This window comes from Rhincodon typus, chromosome 2 (assembly GCF_021869965.1).
Source record: "Rhincodon typus isolate 14 chromosome 2, sRhiTyp1.1, whole genome shotgun sequence".
Classification (NCBI taxonomy): domain Eukaryota; kingdom Metazoa; phylum Chordata; class Chondrichthyes; order Orectolobiformes; family Rhincodontidae; genus Rhincodon; species Rhincodon typus.
The window spans coordinates 38025939-38044002 of record NC_063333.1 but is presented as its reverse complement, the minus strand read 5'-3'; the positions used below and the strand labels follow the sequence as shown (position 1 = coordinate 38044002).

Here is an 18064-nt window from a genome sequence, read left to right as displayed (position 1 = left end):
TTGAAGGTCAACTATATTGCTGTTGATCTTGAGTTACATGTGGGCCAGACTGGGTAAGGATGGCAGATTTCCTTCCCTGAAAGACTGTGATTTTAAAAAAACTATTTAATTGATACCTATATTTTTAAACCTGTAATTGTGTAGAAAAATTGTGTTTATTTGAAACTCGTGTTACTTTTTTTTGTTCGGCACTTTTTTTGTTCAACGTCCAGGAATGTTTCTATTTTCCTGTTTAATGGTCCTGATCCTTGTTGTGATACATTTCCATAACCACTTCTGTTTTTACACCCAAGTGACCATTCTTCAATTGAGACATGGGAAGTCTTAGCAAGCTGGCTGTAGCAAGCATCATTGCTAAGGTATATGTAATAATTCTATGTTCATATCTATCTACCGAGTGCTCTTTCCAGAGAATCTAGATAGTGATCAGGAACATGAATAAAGGCAATTTGCTTCATTTCCAACCCAGGGTAATGATGCCAATTTTACTTCAATTGCTAATGTTAGTGAGATCTGGTGACTCAGTACAGGCAGTTGACTGTGTGACCTTCAGCTTAGGAGCTGCTGATGCAAATGTATTCAAATGTCTAAACAAAAATTAATGGAGTCATTCCAGCTTAGGTGGTTGTTGTTTTATGCCTCATGATCAGTACACTTTTAAGAGACATGCTCGTGATATCATTGCTGTTTCATAACATGTGACCCGAAGATATAAAATTCTCATACACCATTATATTGTGATTCTGAGTTGGAGCATACACTTCTGTTGTACTAACCCAGACACTTGTGTATCTGTGAATGTAATAATTTATATCAGTTGTAATAAACACCTTTCAATGCTATGTTATAGAATCCAGAAACAGGCCCTTTGGCCTAAACAGTCCATGCTGAACATAATCACAAACTAAGCTAGTCCCACCCGCCTGCTCCTGGCTCATATCCCTCCAAACCTTTCCTATTCATGTATTCATCTGAGTGTCCTTTAAACATTGTAACTGTGCCATATCCACCACTTCCTCAGAAAGTTCATTCCACATGTAAACCACCATCTGTTAAAAAAAATTGCCCCTTATGTCTTTTTTAAATCTCTCTCCTCTCACCTTAAAAATATGCCCCTGATCTTGAAACTCCCATCCTTGAGAAAAGAAACCTGCCATTAATCCTATCGATACCCTTCATGATTTTATAAACCTCTATAAGGCCACCTCTCAACTGCCTGTGCTCCAGTGAAAAAAGTCTCAGCCTATTCAGCCTTTCTTTATAATTCAAACCTTCTGTATTTGGCAACATCCTGCTAAGGCTCTTTTGAACCTCAGTAACTTAATATCCTTCCTACAACTGTGAGACCAGAACTGTACACAGTACTCCAGAAGAGACCTTACCAATGTCTTGTACAACATCAATATGACTTCCCAACTCCTTGTACTCAAAGGACTGAGCAATGAAGGCAAGTATGCTAAAATCCTTCTTAATCATCTTATCTATATGTGACTCAAACTTCAAAAAATTATGCATTTAAACCCCTAGGCCCCATTGTTCTACAAAACTACTCAAGGCTATACTATCAATTGTATAAGTCCTGCCCCGTTTGTTGTACCAAAATGCAATACCTCACATTTATCTAGATTGAACTCCAACTGCCATTTTTTAGCTCATTGACCCATTTGAACAGGATCCCTTTGTAATCTTCGAAAACCTTTTTCACTGTCTACAATGCCACCAATTTTGGTGTTGCCTGTAAACCTACTAACTGTGATTTCTATGTTCTAATCCAAATCATTTATATAAAAGACAAACTAAAGAGGACCCAGAATCGATCATTGTAGAACACCACTAGTGACAGGCCTCCAGTCCAGAAACCAACCTCCACCACCATTTTCTGTCTCCTGCCTTTAAGCCAATTATCTATCAAGTTGGCAAGCTCCCCGAGTCCCATGTGATCTAACTTTACTAATTAATCTCCCATGCAGAACCTTGTCAAAAGCTTTACCAAAGTCTAATTAAACCATGTCTACTGCTCTGCCCTCATCAATCTTTTTGGTAACTTGCTCTAAAAACTCAATCAAGTTGTGAGACATGATCCTGCTTGCACAACACCATGCTGACTTTCCCTAATCAATTTTTGTCTCTCTAAATGCCTATAAATCCTATCTTTTCGAATCACCTCCAACAATTTACCCACAACTGAAATCAGACGCACACAGGTCTATAGTTCCCCGGTTTGTCCTTCCAATCCTTCTTAAACGAAGGCATAATATTAGCCACCCTCCAATCATCAGGCATCTCACCCGTAGTTATAGAAGATGCAAATATTTCTGCAAGTCTTCAACCTAGTTTATTATCTTTCGAGGGATTACATAACCATTGCTGAATCAGGTAAAAATACTCTGCTGGAAGCAGCTTCAGCAAAAATTCAACAACGGGCTGCCTGCCTGCTGTACTAGAGGGGTCAGCTCAAAAGGATTAAGGGACAGAGAGCACTTTTCTTGGAAAAGATTGGTCATTAATAAGAGTAAACAGATGATCTTGCTACATGTATGAAAATGTGAATTTTGTCATTGTGAATAAGTGATCCTTAGCTAGTCAACATTATGACACAGCAGTCAGGGTGATATAATTTGGCACTCTATGGCTCTCGGTAATATAACTGTTTATGTTTGAAGTTGTGAAGGATATGGTCACAAACATCTGCTGGCTGTCACTTCTATCTCCATGTTATAAAGTATCATTAGAGACAACTCTCACTTTTTAGTATGTGATACGTTCAGTGACTTGTCGTTTAATTACTGCTTATCCTGACATTGAACTAAGTGAAAACTTTGATGTAAAGCTACAGTTTACAAGGCTGCTTACCATTCCTTGCATAAATGGAAAGTATTGACTGAGTTTCTATAATTTAACTGTCCATTCCACAGCCATGTTCAATTGAACTAATGTCTTTGCAGCCAATTGATGAGTGATGTCAAGTATATTTTTGTTTCAATGGCATTGGGCTGATGAGATGGCACAATAAGTAAAAAAAGCACTGTAATGGGCCATGAGCTCACCATTCATTAGATTGAAATCTGAAGTGGATTTTCAACATTTTTGAACGGAATCATTTGAAATGTTTTGACAGGCGTCCAGCCTAGTGATAAAAGGGAATTTTAAGTGTTGAAGAAATTGGCTTATTTTGCTGCTTGCTAGACATGAGGAGTGTCAGACCAGTCTGAAATATTCCTATCGGCAAGTTACTGCTGATTCCTGAACTGCTAATTGTGTCTGGAGGATAATCAAAGCAAGAACAAAATATTGCAGAGCAACAAATCAGTTAGAACCTAAAAAGTGAAAAGGCAGGGTAGCATTTCAGGTACAACGCTTATTGTATCTGTGGAACTACGTCTCATCTAAGGCTGACATTGATGTAGAGATTCAACTCTGTGTCGACAAGTCATGATGTGGAGGTGCTGTTGTTGGACTGGGGTGGACAAGGTCAAAAATCACATGACACTAGGTAATAGTCCAACAGTTTTATTTGAAAACACTAGCTTTTGGAGCTTTGCTCCTTCCTCAAGTATAGTGTGGAAGAGGAGGTATACTGACACAGAACTCATAAGCAGAAAGGTATCAATCCTAAAAATGGCTCACTGACCGCCTCCTCTTGAATCCTTAATCAGTTAGAAAGCAATAGAAACCTTTTTGTTCCTGATTTACAGCATCCGCAGTTCTTTTGGTTTTTAAATGAGGCCGTAATCATCTGAAAGCAGCTCTGTTGCACTAGCCAAATGCTTAGGATGTCTGCCTTCCGACTCCAAAAACAAACCTTTTCTCCCAGCTCAAGGAAGGAACTCAAATGAGAGCCGGGGGTGGGGGGTGGAGGGAGGGAGTGGATTGTGGTGGGTGTTTCAAAGACTTCCCAAAAGCCTCACTCAAGAAATGCAACATTAATGTCAACATGTGGGAAACCCTTGTTAGGACGAAACTAACTTTGGAGGAAGCTCTTGTGTGAAGGGGTACAATTCTTTGAGAATACCCATCAGGAAGAGGAGATATGGAGAAGGAACCAGGGAAAGGAATGGCAGTGATCTCAAGGCCAGGGGCCTATTCCACCTTCCAGAAGCACCTGCCAAATGTGTAATTGGAGGTACAGCTGTAGGATCAGCTCATCAGTCATTCAAGGACCAACAGAACCCATGGTAGATAACCATACTCGTTAATGAGTGATTGCCCTTCATTGGAATGGAGTTTTTCTTCATTTAACAGCTTCCATTGCTTTTATATTGTGTAGCCTGTTGTTTTCATGTGTACTTATTGGATCAGTGGGGTTTTAGAATCAAAGCTTGCAAGTTTATGAAACCATTTTTGGTGGGGGAAAATAGCAAAAAACATTTTGCAAGCAATCGCTCTTTGGGCTGGGTTCTGAATCAAAAGAGGGTAAATTTTGAAGTCAGGCATAGGAGACTGATTTGTGATCCTCCCGTTTTCCTAATTGACAGCACCCTGCTTGAATGTCTTAGCTGGCCATTTTTTTCAGGCAAGGCTCCATATCCTTTTGTAATTACTACGCATTATAATCATGGGATGTCATTAACATATGAAATAAAATCCACAAACAGGAAACAAAAGTGCAAGTGGAAGATGGTTTATGTATCTGATAATTGCCAGTTGAGAATTCAACATAGTACACTTGCTCCTTTTTTCATTTATCCTGGGACGCCATTAACTGCTATGTGCAGAGTTTTTAATTTTTCTAATGTTTATTGAATACAAATTATTGAAAACAAGTCACAAATTAATGTTCTTTGGTTTGATGTATCATTCCTCTTCATTCACCTCTTTACAGGTTGACCACATTCCTCTCCCTAAATTCCTTTCCAGTGTTTATTCAATAGAATTGTATTGGGTATGACTTCTCCTGGATTAAAGTTTTTTATGTGCTTCTCTTAGCATTCTCCAAAGGCCATCAGGTTTCCCACTGCTTCCTTGCTGGCATCATCACCAATTGCCCCACTCTGCCTTTCTCTGTTTAACCATCTCCCCCACCCCCTCCAGCTGAGGGGGGGATTATCTTGATGACTTCTGTCTTGCTCTGTTTACTCCATTAATCATTTCCCTCTTGGATTCCATAACATCTCCTGTCTCAGATTGTCTTTGCAGGTGCCTATTAGGTCAAAATTAAATGTTTGCCATCCATAATCCAAACCAAATCAACCTCACTATCACTGGATTGCTAACACTGTAAAATTAAAACATTCAATGACCCTCAAAATTGATAAGTTGTTCCTCACCAGACTTTACGAATAACAGATCTTGGACACCAAGTTTATAACTTAAACAAAAATTAAAAGTGTACTATTAATAATATATCTTTAGCAGAGTACAGATAAACAACAAGGCAATCTAATTAATATCCAAAATCTAAAGCCTAAATTTCTTTGATCATAAGAGCATAGGAAGAGGAGAACGCCATTCAGTCCTGGGCATTCGTGAGACTACATTTACATAATTGTGTGCAGTTTTGGTCTTGTTTAAGAAAAGTCATCATTTGTAGAGAAGCAGTTCAGAGAATATTCACTCAACTGATTCCTGGTAGGAAGGGTTTATGTTCTGAGGGAAGTTTGGACACATTAGATCTGTATTAATTTAGAAGAATGATAAGTGATATTGTTCAAACATGTACTGTACAAGATCCTGGGGAAATTTGACAAGGTAGATGCTGAAAATATTTCATCTTGTGCGAAAGATTAGAACAAGAAGGCAGTTTAAAAATTAATGCTTTCTGGTTTAAGAGGGAGATGAATAATTATTTCTAAGGATTGCAAGTTTGTGAAATTTTCTTCCATAGAGAATAGTGGAGGGTAGCTCTTGAATACTTTAAAAACAGAATTAGATTCTTGATTAACAACAGAGTTAAACGGTGTAGGGAGTAGGCAGGAAAGTGAAACTGAGATCTCAATTAGATCAGCCATGATCTTATTCAATGATGGAGCTGAATAGAGAGGCCGAATAGCCTAACCTTCCTAATTTGTATGGTTTTATCTATGTCCATATGTTCGAGTCACAAATTAATCTTCTGTGGTTTGATGTAACATTCCTCTTCATCCACTTTTTTACAGGTCGACCACATTCCTCTCCTTTGATTTCCTGTCCAGTAAGTGGGACTGACCTTTCCTGGTTTCCCTTCCTCAATACAATCAAAGCTAGACAAACTGCAGTAATCGCTCCTCTTCCTCTCTCCTATGCTGCCACTTCTGGAATATCAGAGGGCTCTAACCCATTTTTCCCTCCACTTGCTCATCTATGACATCGTTAGAGACATGGGGTCAAGCATTGGCACCAAGATTTATCTCTCCTCCACGTTTTTTGAACATTTTACCATTCCATGTTGTCAGCCTGAGAGTTGGATGTCCAGCCCTGGATGAGCTGCATAATTTTCCAGTTAAGCATTCAGAAGAGCAAAATCATCATCTTTGACTCCTATAACAAATTTCATACCCTTGCTATTGATTCTATCCCCTACTTGGTCAATGTAAGATCATACTGCACTGCATTATATTTCAAGCTTCCTATCTGACTCTGTGTTGAGACGCTGATCCTATAACCTTTCCATAACACGGACTGTCTTTCCAACCATGTAACGTCACCCAGGTCTGTCCTTGCCACAGCCAATCTGCTGCTGAAACCCTAATCCATATCCTTCCTAAATGTCTTTTCTCTTTGTTTTGTTAAGCTTTACATACCTCTTCTAGTAATCTCTTCTTTTGTTTGGCACCAATATCTGCCTGACTATAATTTTTCTGTAGTGCCTTGAAACATTTTTCTATTTTAAAATGCAATATAAATACAAATTGTTTTTGTTGCAAAGGTAGTCTGCATGCGGTAAATTGGATACAATCAATGTTGTGTGTGGGTCTGTGGGTATGGCAACAAGAGATAGGAACCTGTCAGCTAGTGGATGGAGGCTTTGCAGATGATTAGGGTTTGGTGTTCCACCATGATTGGTGGGAGGCCAGGACTGAGGAGCTCCAGGGCCATTGTAAGGGCTTTAAGGAAGTTCTAAGAAGTGCAGATTTTTAATGATTACACGGCTTCTACCTTAGGTCTGCTGCCCGATCACTGGGCTGCAACACTTGATTGTTTACCTTTTCATGGGAGCCACGCAGAAGGGGTGAATTGGGATGGTAAAAATTTAAACAGCTGGGAAGGTGGTAGTTCTGGGCCAAGGGTAATCATTCCCAATAGGAGGTGTGATTGGACGGGGTATGTGGAGAGTTAGTGGGGGAATGGTGTGTGGATGGGAAGGGAAAAGATTAAAGCAAAGGCTCAGATAGACTTGTAGTTTGTTGTTTGTTTCTGGGTGTTTATTACTGAATGCTGATAACTTTAGATAGGAAGTAGGGATGATAGAGTGAGTCACCTCCACTGCTGAGCCAAGACCTACTTTCTTAGTCTGAAGCTATTTTAAGGTTGTTTTGCAGATCAAATGTTGATGCTGAAATTATGATATGATTTGACTTTTCCCCTCTTACTTTTACACCTGTTACAAATCCAACAAATCTTGCTGAACTATAGTTCCATCCACCCATTCAGCCACCAAAGTATAATTTTTCAAAAATGAACCTCAACATGTAGTGAAGCCTAGATTTTCAATTGGTGATGTTCTGACATTGGGCTCAACCCATTTAGTGAGAATAAGTTTTGATTAACATGAGAACAACGATAATCAGAAAATGGTGGCTCTTCAGGTATTTAAGGTATCATAGCTGATCCACTGATCACAAAAATAGTTTTCCTAGAATCCCTACAGTGTGGAAACAGGCCCTTCGGCCCAACAAGTCCACACCGACCCTTGGAGCATTGGACCCAGACCCATCCCCCTATAACCCACCTAATCTACATATCCCTGAACACTACAGGCAATTTAGCATGGCCAATCCACCTAGCCTGCACACCTTTGGACTGTGGGATGAAACTGGAGCACCCGGAGTGAGTAGGATTATTGGATAATGATCAGAAACAACAAACTTTGCCAGATTCTTCCCCTCCCCTTATCTGAGCCACCTGAGTTTAATTGTTGCCAACACAGCTGAGACCAACAAATCCTGAAAAAACTGGGAATTGAACGTTTGTACGGCTCAGTGCTATTTTCATGAGTGCTTTTATTCATTAGATGAAGCTCTCAAATTCATCTTTTTGTTTACTGTACACAAAGTAGAAGATTAGGCTTTATTCACAATGACTCAAGTTTAGTTTTTGTTCTATTTTCTAACCAAAAGAGAAGTAAGTGCCCTCCTCCAGCATGTCTCTATGTAGCTGGTTACTGGGGAATTGTTTAGGTTCATAGAATATTTTATTTGAACCTCTTATTCCTTGCACAGGAGCACTTTTGATTCACTTCGTGTCTAATCAAGTAACCCTACTGAGATGGGAAATTTCATGTTCAGGAAGTTATGAATGTTCCCCTGTGCTCATGTTAATAAACTTTACATCACTGCCCTGCCAGTTTTACTTTGATCCATTGTTGCCAAAGTAAGTTAGTAAATCAAAAATTGCTTGGATAATAAACCTGTTATTAATTGTTTCAGAGCAGAATTCTTTGCAGAATTCCAGAGGTGAACACTAGTCCACATTGAAACTTGTGTTTGAATTTCAAGACTTTGCCAAGATTTCTACATCAATAGACCCTGTATTCTACATGTTGCTTATAAATTCTGTAGACCCTACATTTGATCTAGGATGCCCTAGGAGGCTGTGGAGTGAAAGGAACTGATGGAAAGTTGATGTTATATAGTAAATCAACCTTATGCCTATGGGGCAACATATAAATGAGAGACCACAAGTGCTTTTTATGGATTAATGTCCAGGGAGGATAAGTTCACCATTCTGGAGATATACTGGCTGACTTGGAGCAGGTAGAAGCAGAGCTACGCGTGGATGGTCCATTTGAGGTCAACCGAGGATGAGTGATGATGGAGGAACATGGAGGTCCACCATTACAAATAGTGCACTGAGATGAATAGTGGCCAATATTTACAACAACATTGGATTTTGGTGACTACAACCAGAGTCACCTTGCTGCTGTTTGAAGGGCAGAAATTGGATTAATGGAATTCCAACAGAGAAATGAGGATATGTGAGCTTGGAACCAGGTGATGACAGTTGTCACTGTAGAAAAGAAAGGTAATGAATTTGTGTCAGATCAAATGTTGACTTTGATACTTTATAAATTAAGTTAATAAATCCTATAGATCAAATAAGCATGTGTCTTGATTTTTTTTTTGGGTGGCTTATACTTACATCTTCAGTTTATATACTATCATCACTTCCCTGGGATTTTGAATGATCTCCAATATTCGTTTAACTCTGCTCCCTCCATTTGTAGACTTTGAAATGTTTTTGGGAAGTGGTCACTTTTGCAGTACAGTAGTGTATATTTTTTTAGAGTGAATAAACATCACTAAAAAAGAGACACATTCTTACATAAATCAGGACCAGGATTCAAGAAACCAAACTTTGAAGGGGAATCCCAATTTATACAGTACATGGCATGGTGGCCCAGTGGTTAGCACTGCTGACTCACAGCACCAGGGACCTGGGTTCAATTCCACCCTCAGGTGACTGCCTGTGTGGAGTTTGCATATTCTCCCCGTGTCTGCATGGGTTTCCTCCCACAATCCACAGTGCAGGCTAGATGGATTGGCTGTGCTAAATTGCCTGTCGTGTTTGGAGATGTGTTATAGGGGGATGGTCTGGGTGGGATGCTCTGCCTTGTTGGGCCAAAGGGCCTGTTTCCATAATGTAGGGATTCTATGAGAAGAGGATGCTGACTGGTTGGCATGGAGAGGCAATTGAATGTGTTAACTTTTAATCAAAGCTAGCTGACTAATGTCAGATGAGGCAGGTAGACTCTGATTTTCAAATGCCTTTATTACAAGTTATTCGGGAAGGGGGAAGTTAACAAGCACGATCCCAGACTGCCTTTTTGCATCTCCTAGTGATTAGTCACAAATCACCAGTGACAAAATTTGGAAGCTTCCCAACCCAATTGATGAGAACAGAGAGAATCTGAAGAGAAAACAAAAGATTTTTCAGAGGTGTCTAAGTAAAGTTAATAGTTAAGAGTATGTGATTTACAATCTGGAATAATAGTTGAGGAACATGTTAATAGATTTGCCAATAACAGTTTTTAAAAGATGGTGCCACACTTTCATTGACAATAATTGTAAAATTTGATCATATTGCATGAACTTTTAAATGTCTGTCTGCTATATAAACAGCTGGTTGTTAAGCTCTGTTGTAAGAAAAGTATATACATCCTAATACAATTTATAAGTTGTCTAGACAGGGGAGAAACAAAAGCTTCAGTGCAGGCATTTGTTTGTACAGGTTAGCCTGATATTAACTGTTCCATGGTGTTACATTTCTGATGAAAGCTAGCTCTTTACTTCAGTACTTGCAGGACACTAAAAGTTTGGTGCTTCTTTAAATACACAATATTTAATACTGGTCATTTATCTTAAAACAGATCCCAACTGAATGAAACTCCAAGACAGAGCTGTGGGTTCTTGCACTTTTTCAAGACCGTGGTGGGAAGCTATACATTTTAAATTGTTTAAATTTCAACAGTATTCAAAATTCTTGAGCAAACTTGTGAGCCTTTAGCTCTAAACAGCCTAATTCTTAAGGTTTAAATAAATGGGTTGTGCCCTTATGGAAAGAAAGTTGTTTCTTGTATAAGACAAACAGAAAGAAGTAATGTGGGTTCCTTAGTAACTTCGTTTGGAAATTTTAAAGCATATTTATCACTCCTAGATGCCTAGTTGGCTGAACCCAACCCTCAAGTCTTGGTCAACCCTCAGCTGAGCCTCAAACTCAAGCCACTCTAGCCACCATCAATATAATTTAGTTAGAATCCCTACAGGGCATATAGAGGTCATTTGGCCCATTGAGTCTGCACTGACCCTCCAAAGAGCATCCCACCCTAATCCCACATTTACCATGTCTAACCCATCTAGCACACTACAGTGCAATTTAGCATAGCCAATCCACCTAACCTGCACATCTTTGGTTTGTGGGAGGAAACGAGAGCAGCAGGCAGAGACCCACACAGACAGAGGGAGAACATGTAAACTCTACATGGACAGCCACCTGAGGCTAGTGTCAAACCTGGGTCCTTGGCACTGTGAAGCAGCAGTGCTAACCACTGAGCCATCATGCTACCCTTAAAAAGGAATTGCCTCAACACAGCGCAGCATGCAACCACACCCCTCATATTTGTTAGAAACCCAGTTGATATTAATATAGTTAAAATATTTTCTGTTTTTGGTTTCTTTTCCAATTGTACAGTTGACAGAAGATTTGAAAGCTGTGGCCAAACAAGGACTTGTAGGTCGGATTAATGCTTTTAAGACTTTAATTCAAATTGTACCATGGTAGCTGGTGGAAATTGAATTTCAATATTAATCAGTTCAGTTAATTAATCCAAAGTTGAAATCTTGTTTCAGTAATGGTGATAGTGAAACTATTGTCAATTTTCATAAAATTCCATCTGGTTCATTTAGAAAGTACGTCAACCATCCTTAGGATGACTCCAGACCCAGAGTAACATTATTGATTATTGATTAAAAAAAGCAGTCTACTCCTTCTCAAGGGCCATTAGAAATAGGCAACAAGCACTGTCTTTCGCCACATCCCATGAAAAAAAAAATCATTTATTGCAGGAATGCAAGAAAGAACATGCTGTTAGAAATTGATTACTGCAGGCCACATATAGCAAGTCAGGATATTGCGATCATTTGAGACGTTGGGGTAATGGTTGTCTCTGCCCTTTCTGAATCTGCCTAGGTCCGTGTAAAAGTTCCAAATTCAAGGTTATCAACAATGACCAGAATTGGAACCCATGGATTTTCAGTGGTAACATTGGAAGTGTCAAAATATCAAGGGACAGTGGCTACTCACAAATGAAGGATCCTCCAGGAAGAAGAATTGTACTTCCTTTAAGCACATGTGAGGAAGGCAACAGGAAAGCAACTCATATTCTTCTTCTTAGTTATATTATTCATTCCAGTATAGTACTTATAGTACACTTACTTGTATGGTAATTATACTGGCATTTGTTACTGGGATCACCTCCAAATCAATCAATTCATGATTTTATTTCTGTCTTGGAATTAATATATAATTTGTGAACAACAACCAATTTGTGCTCCTTTAAGGTACTTATAGAAACAATGAAAACTAAACTTGCTTAGATGTTTAGGAAGGAAGCTCCAAGGCTTAGGCAACAAAAACAGAATTGGCAGGAGAAGCTCAACAGGTCTGATAGCATCTGTGGAGAGAAAGCAGAATCAACATTTCAAGTCCAGTGACCCATCTTGAGAACTTTGGACCCTGGACTCTCAAAAATTTGAATCTGCTTTCTTTCTCTCAATGCTGTCAGACCTGCTGAGTTTCTCTAGCAATATCTGTTTTTGTTTCTGATTTCCAGTATCAGCAGCTGTTTGTTTTTATCCAGAGCTAAGGCCTCAGCAGCTGAAGGCATAACTACCCACAGAGCTATTAAAATCATGGATGCAAAAGATGCCAGACTGGATGAGTGCAGATATGAGTTTTAGGGCTGGAGGAGTTTACAGAGATGAGAAAGGGCAAGGTACATGAAGAAATTTGAACCTAACAACAAATATTTCAGAGTTAAGGTGTTGTTGTACTGCAAGCCAATACAGATCAGTAAGCTGTGCGGTGATGGTGAACTGGATGATGCTATTGAAGATAATTGCTTAATTTTTTTGTAGAAAAGTTCATGTATTAATAATATGAATTGGTTGCTGTGCTATTGAGTGATATGTGTATCATTTTGAAGAGCATGCTGTGTAGTCCAGCATTTTGGAAAGAATTGAAACCTAAGCTCTCGTTGAATAATTAGATGTTACTTCCTGTTGTTCAAATATTTGAGTACACTCAACCACCCAAAAGAATTCTAATCTAATGTTGGTACAACTTTTCAATTTGATAGTATTATCATCATAATGTGTGCATATCAAGAAAAATCTAAGTTTAGAAGAAAAAATTGAATATTCTGCAACAGGCTTCCCAATGTAACGATTATCATGTTAATACGTTCATCGTTCCTTATTGAACACGAGCCACACTGCCTCACTAGGTTTCAATATTTTTGAATGTTCATTCCAGTTTTCACCAAATTGCAAAGTAGTATCATCTCTGTTAAATGGATTATTACCAGATAACTGACTGAAATTGCTCAAAGTTGGAGAGTTGATGCAAGTGGTTTGGAAACCTAACTCAAGCATCGAGGAGAAATTATTCACAGTATACATGATACTGATCATTATTCAAGGCAACAAATATGAGTACAAAACAACATTGCTAAACAAGTTTTCCCACATAGACAACACAGAAATTAATGTAAATGTTAAGAGCATATAATTACTGGTGTACTTTTATATAAACTTGAACATTTTAATAAAAATCTGTAAAAAGATACAAAGAAACAATTTATATGGACAGGTTATCAGACAGGCTTTAAATTTAAGAGGAAACTTGTTTAATGTAGAAATAGCAATTGTAACTTTGTCTTCATGAATTGTCTGTGACTGGGTTCATTTGATGAGCAGCCAACAGATCTTGTAATTGGGCTCTTCCCATTGGATCAAATATGTGCATACATAATCATTGATTCATTGTCACCTGATATGGGTTGTCTGTTCTTTAGAGGGAGAAAGAGAATGTGTTGCAATAATGGATGTCTTTCTTTGAGTGATATGAATTTTTGTAGTTGTTTCAAGTGGTATGAAAACAGCTGTTTCTTTGAGGGATTTAAATAATTTTTTTTCAATGCAATGATTTCTCATTGATTTGAACTTATGTTTGAAGATATAAAGATTATAAAAATTTAGTGTCTGCAAGAAAGTGACCTGACCCGTAAGTGGTAGGAGGTAAGTTCTAGTCTTACAACCACCCTTCGTTTCTTGCATCTGTTTACTTTTTAATCCTGTGTAGTGGATGAAATGAATTTACATATACTAATAGATGAATATATATATTTTATAATTGCAAACTTTACATTTTGTTATATGAGCTTTAGATGAAGAGGAATGTCTTGCTATGGAATCTAGATATAACCTTTAATTATGTGGCACTTTTATCAAGTGCTTTCTGAAAATCTATGTCCCTGTTGATACTGCAGTGTAGTATCAATCTTCACTTTTTTTTTAGTTACTGTAGGCCTTTTAGCAAATATGTGTTTGCCAAGTTACAATTAATTTCAAGTTAGGTGTAAATAACTCAACCTTTTGTAAACATTTTTTTTTTGAGAGTAGACAGGAATGCGGAATTGAGTGCACAATCACATTAGCTGTGGTTTTAAAGTGGAGCAGGCTAGAGGGGGTGAATGGTCTACTCTCGCTCCTAATTCATATATTTGGACTTGTTTGTGCAGAGGTGTGAAGAAGTATTTTATGACAAATAACTGCATTTTGTGGGCATCAGTTCACTTTTTTCACTTCACATTCTAAAACTGATGTGAAAGCAAAATTACAATAAGTACCTAAGACTGCCAAAATCAAATTAACAACACTTCCTCACTATTTGTGCCCTGAGAATATCTTTTTTGATTAGAGTTAACACATGGGCAATTAAGGACAGCAAGGCTCTGATTTCCTGAAATGTGTTTATAGATGTCAGTTAAGGGCTCTTGTGGTGCAACAACGGTAGTGCCCCTACCTTTGATCCAGGAGGCCTGGATTCAAGTCCCACCTGCTCCAGAAATGTGTCGTAGCATCTCTGAACAAGTTTGTGTGAAAGTATGTCTAATAACATGCAGCCTGTCTACAGGTCATCAATCTGCAGCAATAACTTTGTTTTTGCCTCTCCAGAGGTACTGCCTAACTTCCTGAACGCTTGCAGTGTTTTCTGTTTTATCAGATGGATGGGGCATCAACTATGTGGAAAGATCAGAACAGCTGGGATTATTCTTTAAAGCAGGGAATGTTAAAGGTGAATTAAGTGACTTTCAAAATTCTCAACAGTTCTAATAGAGCAAAAATGAAGAAATGACTTCCACTGGCAAAGATTGTTAACTGTGCTACTTTACAAAAAAACTGATAGATGAAAATTCTTTTTCCACGTTGAGTTATCATACTTTGTGTGGTTTGTTAGGTGGAAAATGCGTATCGTAACTTTCAAAAAGAAATTGAGTCACTGAAAATGGCTTTAGAGAAGAGAGGATAAGTGGAATTAGTTGGATATCTGTTACAAAGACGTGACACTGCCTGGACAGACTGGTCACCTTCCGTCCTGTTAAGATCTCGTGGAATGAGTTTGTGTATATTGAATAATGTTTTTGGTTAATAGGATGATACTTTTACTTCTGGTATTTTGTTTTCCTGTTTTTTTTTTAAGCCTCCAAGATAATTTCCCCATTCCTGTAAAATGTTGAGTCTGGTATTTTCTGGGTGGAGCTATATGCTGGTAGGTGATTTATCTAACAGCCGTGATACTTCTGTTTTTGTATATGTCTCCAGGCTCCACGAAATGTGTATGTGCACCATAGGAGGATTTATAATTTGAGCTGCAGTTCTTTTTTTAACATTATGGGCTTCACTGATTACAGTGTACAGGATAAATGCCATTGTACTGAATTAAACATTTTGTTTAGATTCATTAAAAGTTGGCAGATGTAGTTGCATTACAATGATGTTAAATTGTAACAGATAACTAATCCCCTGTTGTGATTAGTGTACAAAAGTCTATTTTATCAACTGCACACTGCTGCTTGACACTTCTTATTTTTCTTTTTCCATCCCTTGGGTATGTGCTCGTGAAAATGTATTGGTTTCAGTTATTTGCTGGGTTTAGCTTATTTACTATATGAAATGCAGAGTCTTTTTAAACACTTTACTGAAGGAATGCAGGCAGTACACTCTGTGGCTTCAAATTGAAAAGAAGTGCAGCTTTTGGAATCTTTTGAAAATATGACCCTTGGCTAATACAAAACTTGTGTGCAACCATGCTGTTTGAACTGAAAATTGAACTTTCCTCATGTGTTTGTTTTAACTGTCTGTGTTCATATATCATCTGTATGGTATAAGAACTGTATAGTCTACCAAAGCAGTAATGGAGCACAGCACCTTGAAATGCCCAAATTTAGAAAAGCTTCAAATATTTTCCATAAGTAGCTTTTTTTCCCATAATCCTCACAATTAAACTATGCAAACCCAAATCTTTCTCTATAGGTTGTGATATTGAGGTGAATCTTTATTCTGTCACTAGATTAATCTCCTTACATTGGTATCAAACATCGATTAAAAGATTTAACCATTATAAATTTGAGTACTTTTTAAAATTTACTGTGCTTGGATTTCCCTCTGCTTGTTTTTCACCACTGCTTATTACACTTCTGTTTGTTTAAAGTAGACTGCAGGTTGTTTTGTATTTGTCAAGTCTGTGAAATGTTTTAAAGGCATATTTTAAAGCATATATTCTTAGTCTTGAGTATGCAAAGCAAAATTGTGGGGTATTTTCCCCAAGAAGAATAATATTACTTAAATTTCATAAATCTTAATCCACATCACTGAAAATGTTGATGTTCTGAAACATGCATTTTTGATATTAGGTACATTGTAGCTTTAAAATGCTTGCAAAATAAAAATTGGTGTGCAAGCATCTTTTTACTAAATGGAAGTAAAGTTTCTTTCTTTTTTTGACTTGCTGGGTTACCATTCCAGGTGGATATTGTTTACTACCCCACCTGATCAGATTAGGCGGTGAAATAATTATCAGCATATTGGGAAAAGTTCTTTCAATTTGATCCAACATTTGTTCCTAGAACTTTCACTAATGGAGAGCCCCAAATTTACACAAACATCCTGAAATGAATTCCTAGAGATACGAAGGAAACTGAATCATGACCAGATTTGAATTCTTGAGGAAGCTTCGTAATGCAGAGTGGCTCAAAATTAAGAGGATGATTTGCTTCATTGTTTATTGTGTAGATTAATGGCCTGGATTTCACTCTCAATGGTGAAGAAATTTGCCATTTACCTTGCTGCCAACTGCCTACAAATGCTTCATAGGGTAGAGTAGGGATATTCTCTAAACTAGCATCTTGTCTTGGATACTGCCCTGTCAAGGAAAGCTGTGCTGTGTATGTGTAGAGAAAGCAACTGTGAGTCTCTTCAACCATTCAAAGTGCAGCATCCATACTGAGACATGCAGAGTCAAGGCCAGGAAATAAGTTAAATTTTACTGAGTTCTAAAGGCAAAATGGAAATTGAGAAAATGCTCGTGGAATTAAGGGTGAGAGTAAAGTGCAGAGTTTGGGGGGTGGGGGTGGGGTGAATTCCTTGCACCAGTTTTCTTGAGGTTCAACACCCATCAATATAACATTAGGAAGTCCGAAGGTATTGTTCACTAATGATCACTAACTAACCAGCTAAAAGTTCACGGTTGAATTTGCCAGCACTAACATTTTGTAACTTGGCTTTTGTGGTGTTTTCTATAATGTGAGTGCTATGTGTCTGGATTGATGTTTGTTTATTGTTTATGATTTGTGTTAACATCTTTTTTTAACCATCACTTATCTTTCTGAATTTAGCATATCCTTCACCATGTTTCTTCCTCCGAACTTGCCAACCTCCCCTTAAACATATTTGTGCTATTTGCCTTAAATATTCCATTTTCACTTTTTTTTTTTTTTTAACCACTCTCTGGGTAAAGAAGTTTCCCTTGAATTCCCTTTTTTTTTTTGAGTTATTAACCACTGTTATGTTTATAACTTGGGTGTGGACTTCCTGCAATTGGAAATACACTTTCATCTACCTTTTATCCTGTTCCTTCACAAGATTTGTATTAGGCTATTCATTTAGCTTTGCCTTTTCCAGAGACAAGATGAAAACTTTTCAGTCTTTACTGAAAGCTATATCAAAGTCTCTTAGATAGTAGGAACTGCAGATGCTGGTGAATCCGAGACAACAAGGTGCAGGGCTGGATGAACACAGCAGGCCAAGCAGCATCATAGGAGCAGAGAGGCTGACGTTTCGGGCCTAGACCCTTCATCAGAAAAGGGTCT

At 38.0% G+C, this 18064-nt stretch overlaps 1 protein-coding gene and 1 long non-coding RNA gene across 3 annotated transcripts in view; both read left to right on the top strand.

Annotated features, from left to right (window-relative positions):
• LOC109910726 (sickle tail protein-like) overlaps positions 1 to 9123 on the top strand; it is a 373377-nt gene extending 364254 nt beyond the window's left edge. The window contains exon 3 of the mRNA XM_048612124.1: positions 8565 to 9123. Coding sequence (XP_048468081.1) covers positions 8565 to 8612 — 48 coding nt within the window. The 3' untranslated portion in view covers positions 8613 to 9123. The remainder of the gene's footprint in view (positions 1 to 8564) is intronic.
• Positions 9124 to 13668: 4545 nt separating this feature from the next.
• LOC125486076 lies at positions 13669 to 16672 on the top strand. Of its 2 annotated transcripts, XR_007264764.1 has the most exons (3): positions 13669 to 13931; positions 14920 to 14991; positions 15154 to 16672. It is a non-coding gene; the product is annotated as an uncharacterized LOC125486076 (long non-coding RNA). The 2 variants fall into 2 exon arrangements; XR_007264761.1 differs by having other exon boundaries at positions 14920 to 16672.
• The last annotated feature ends 1392 nt before the right edge of the window (positions 16673 to 18064 follow it).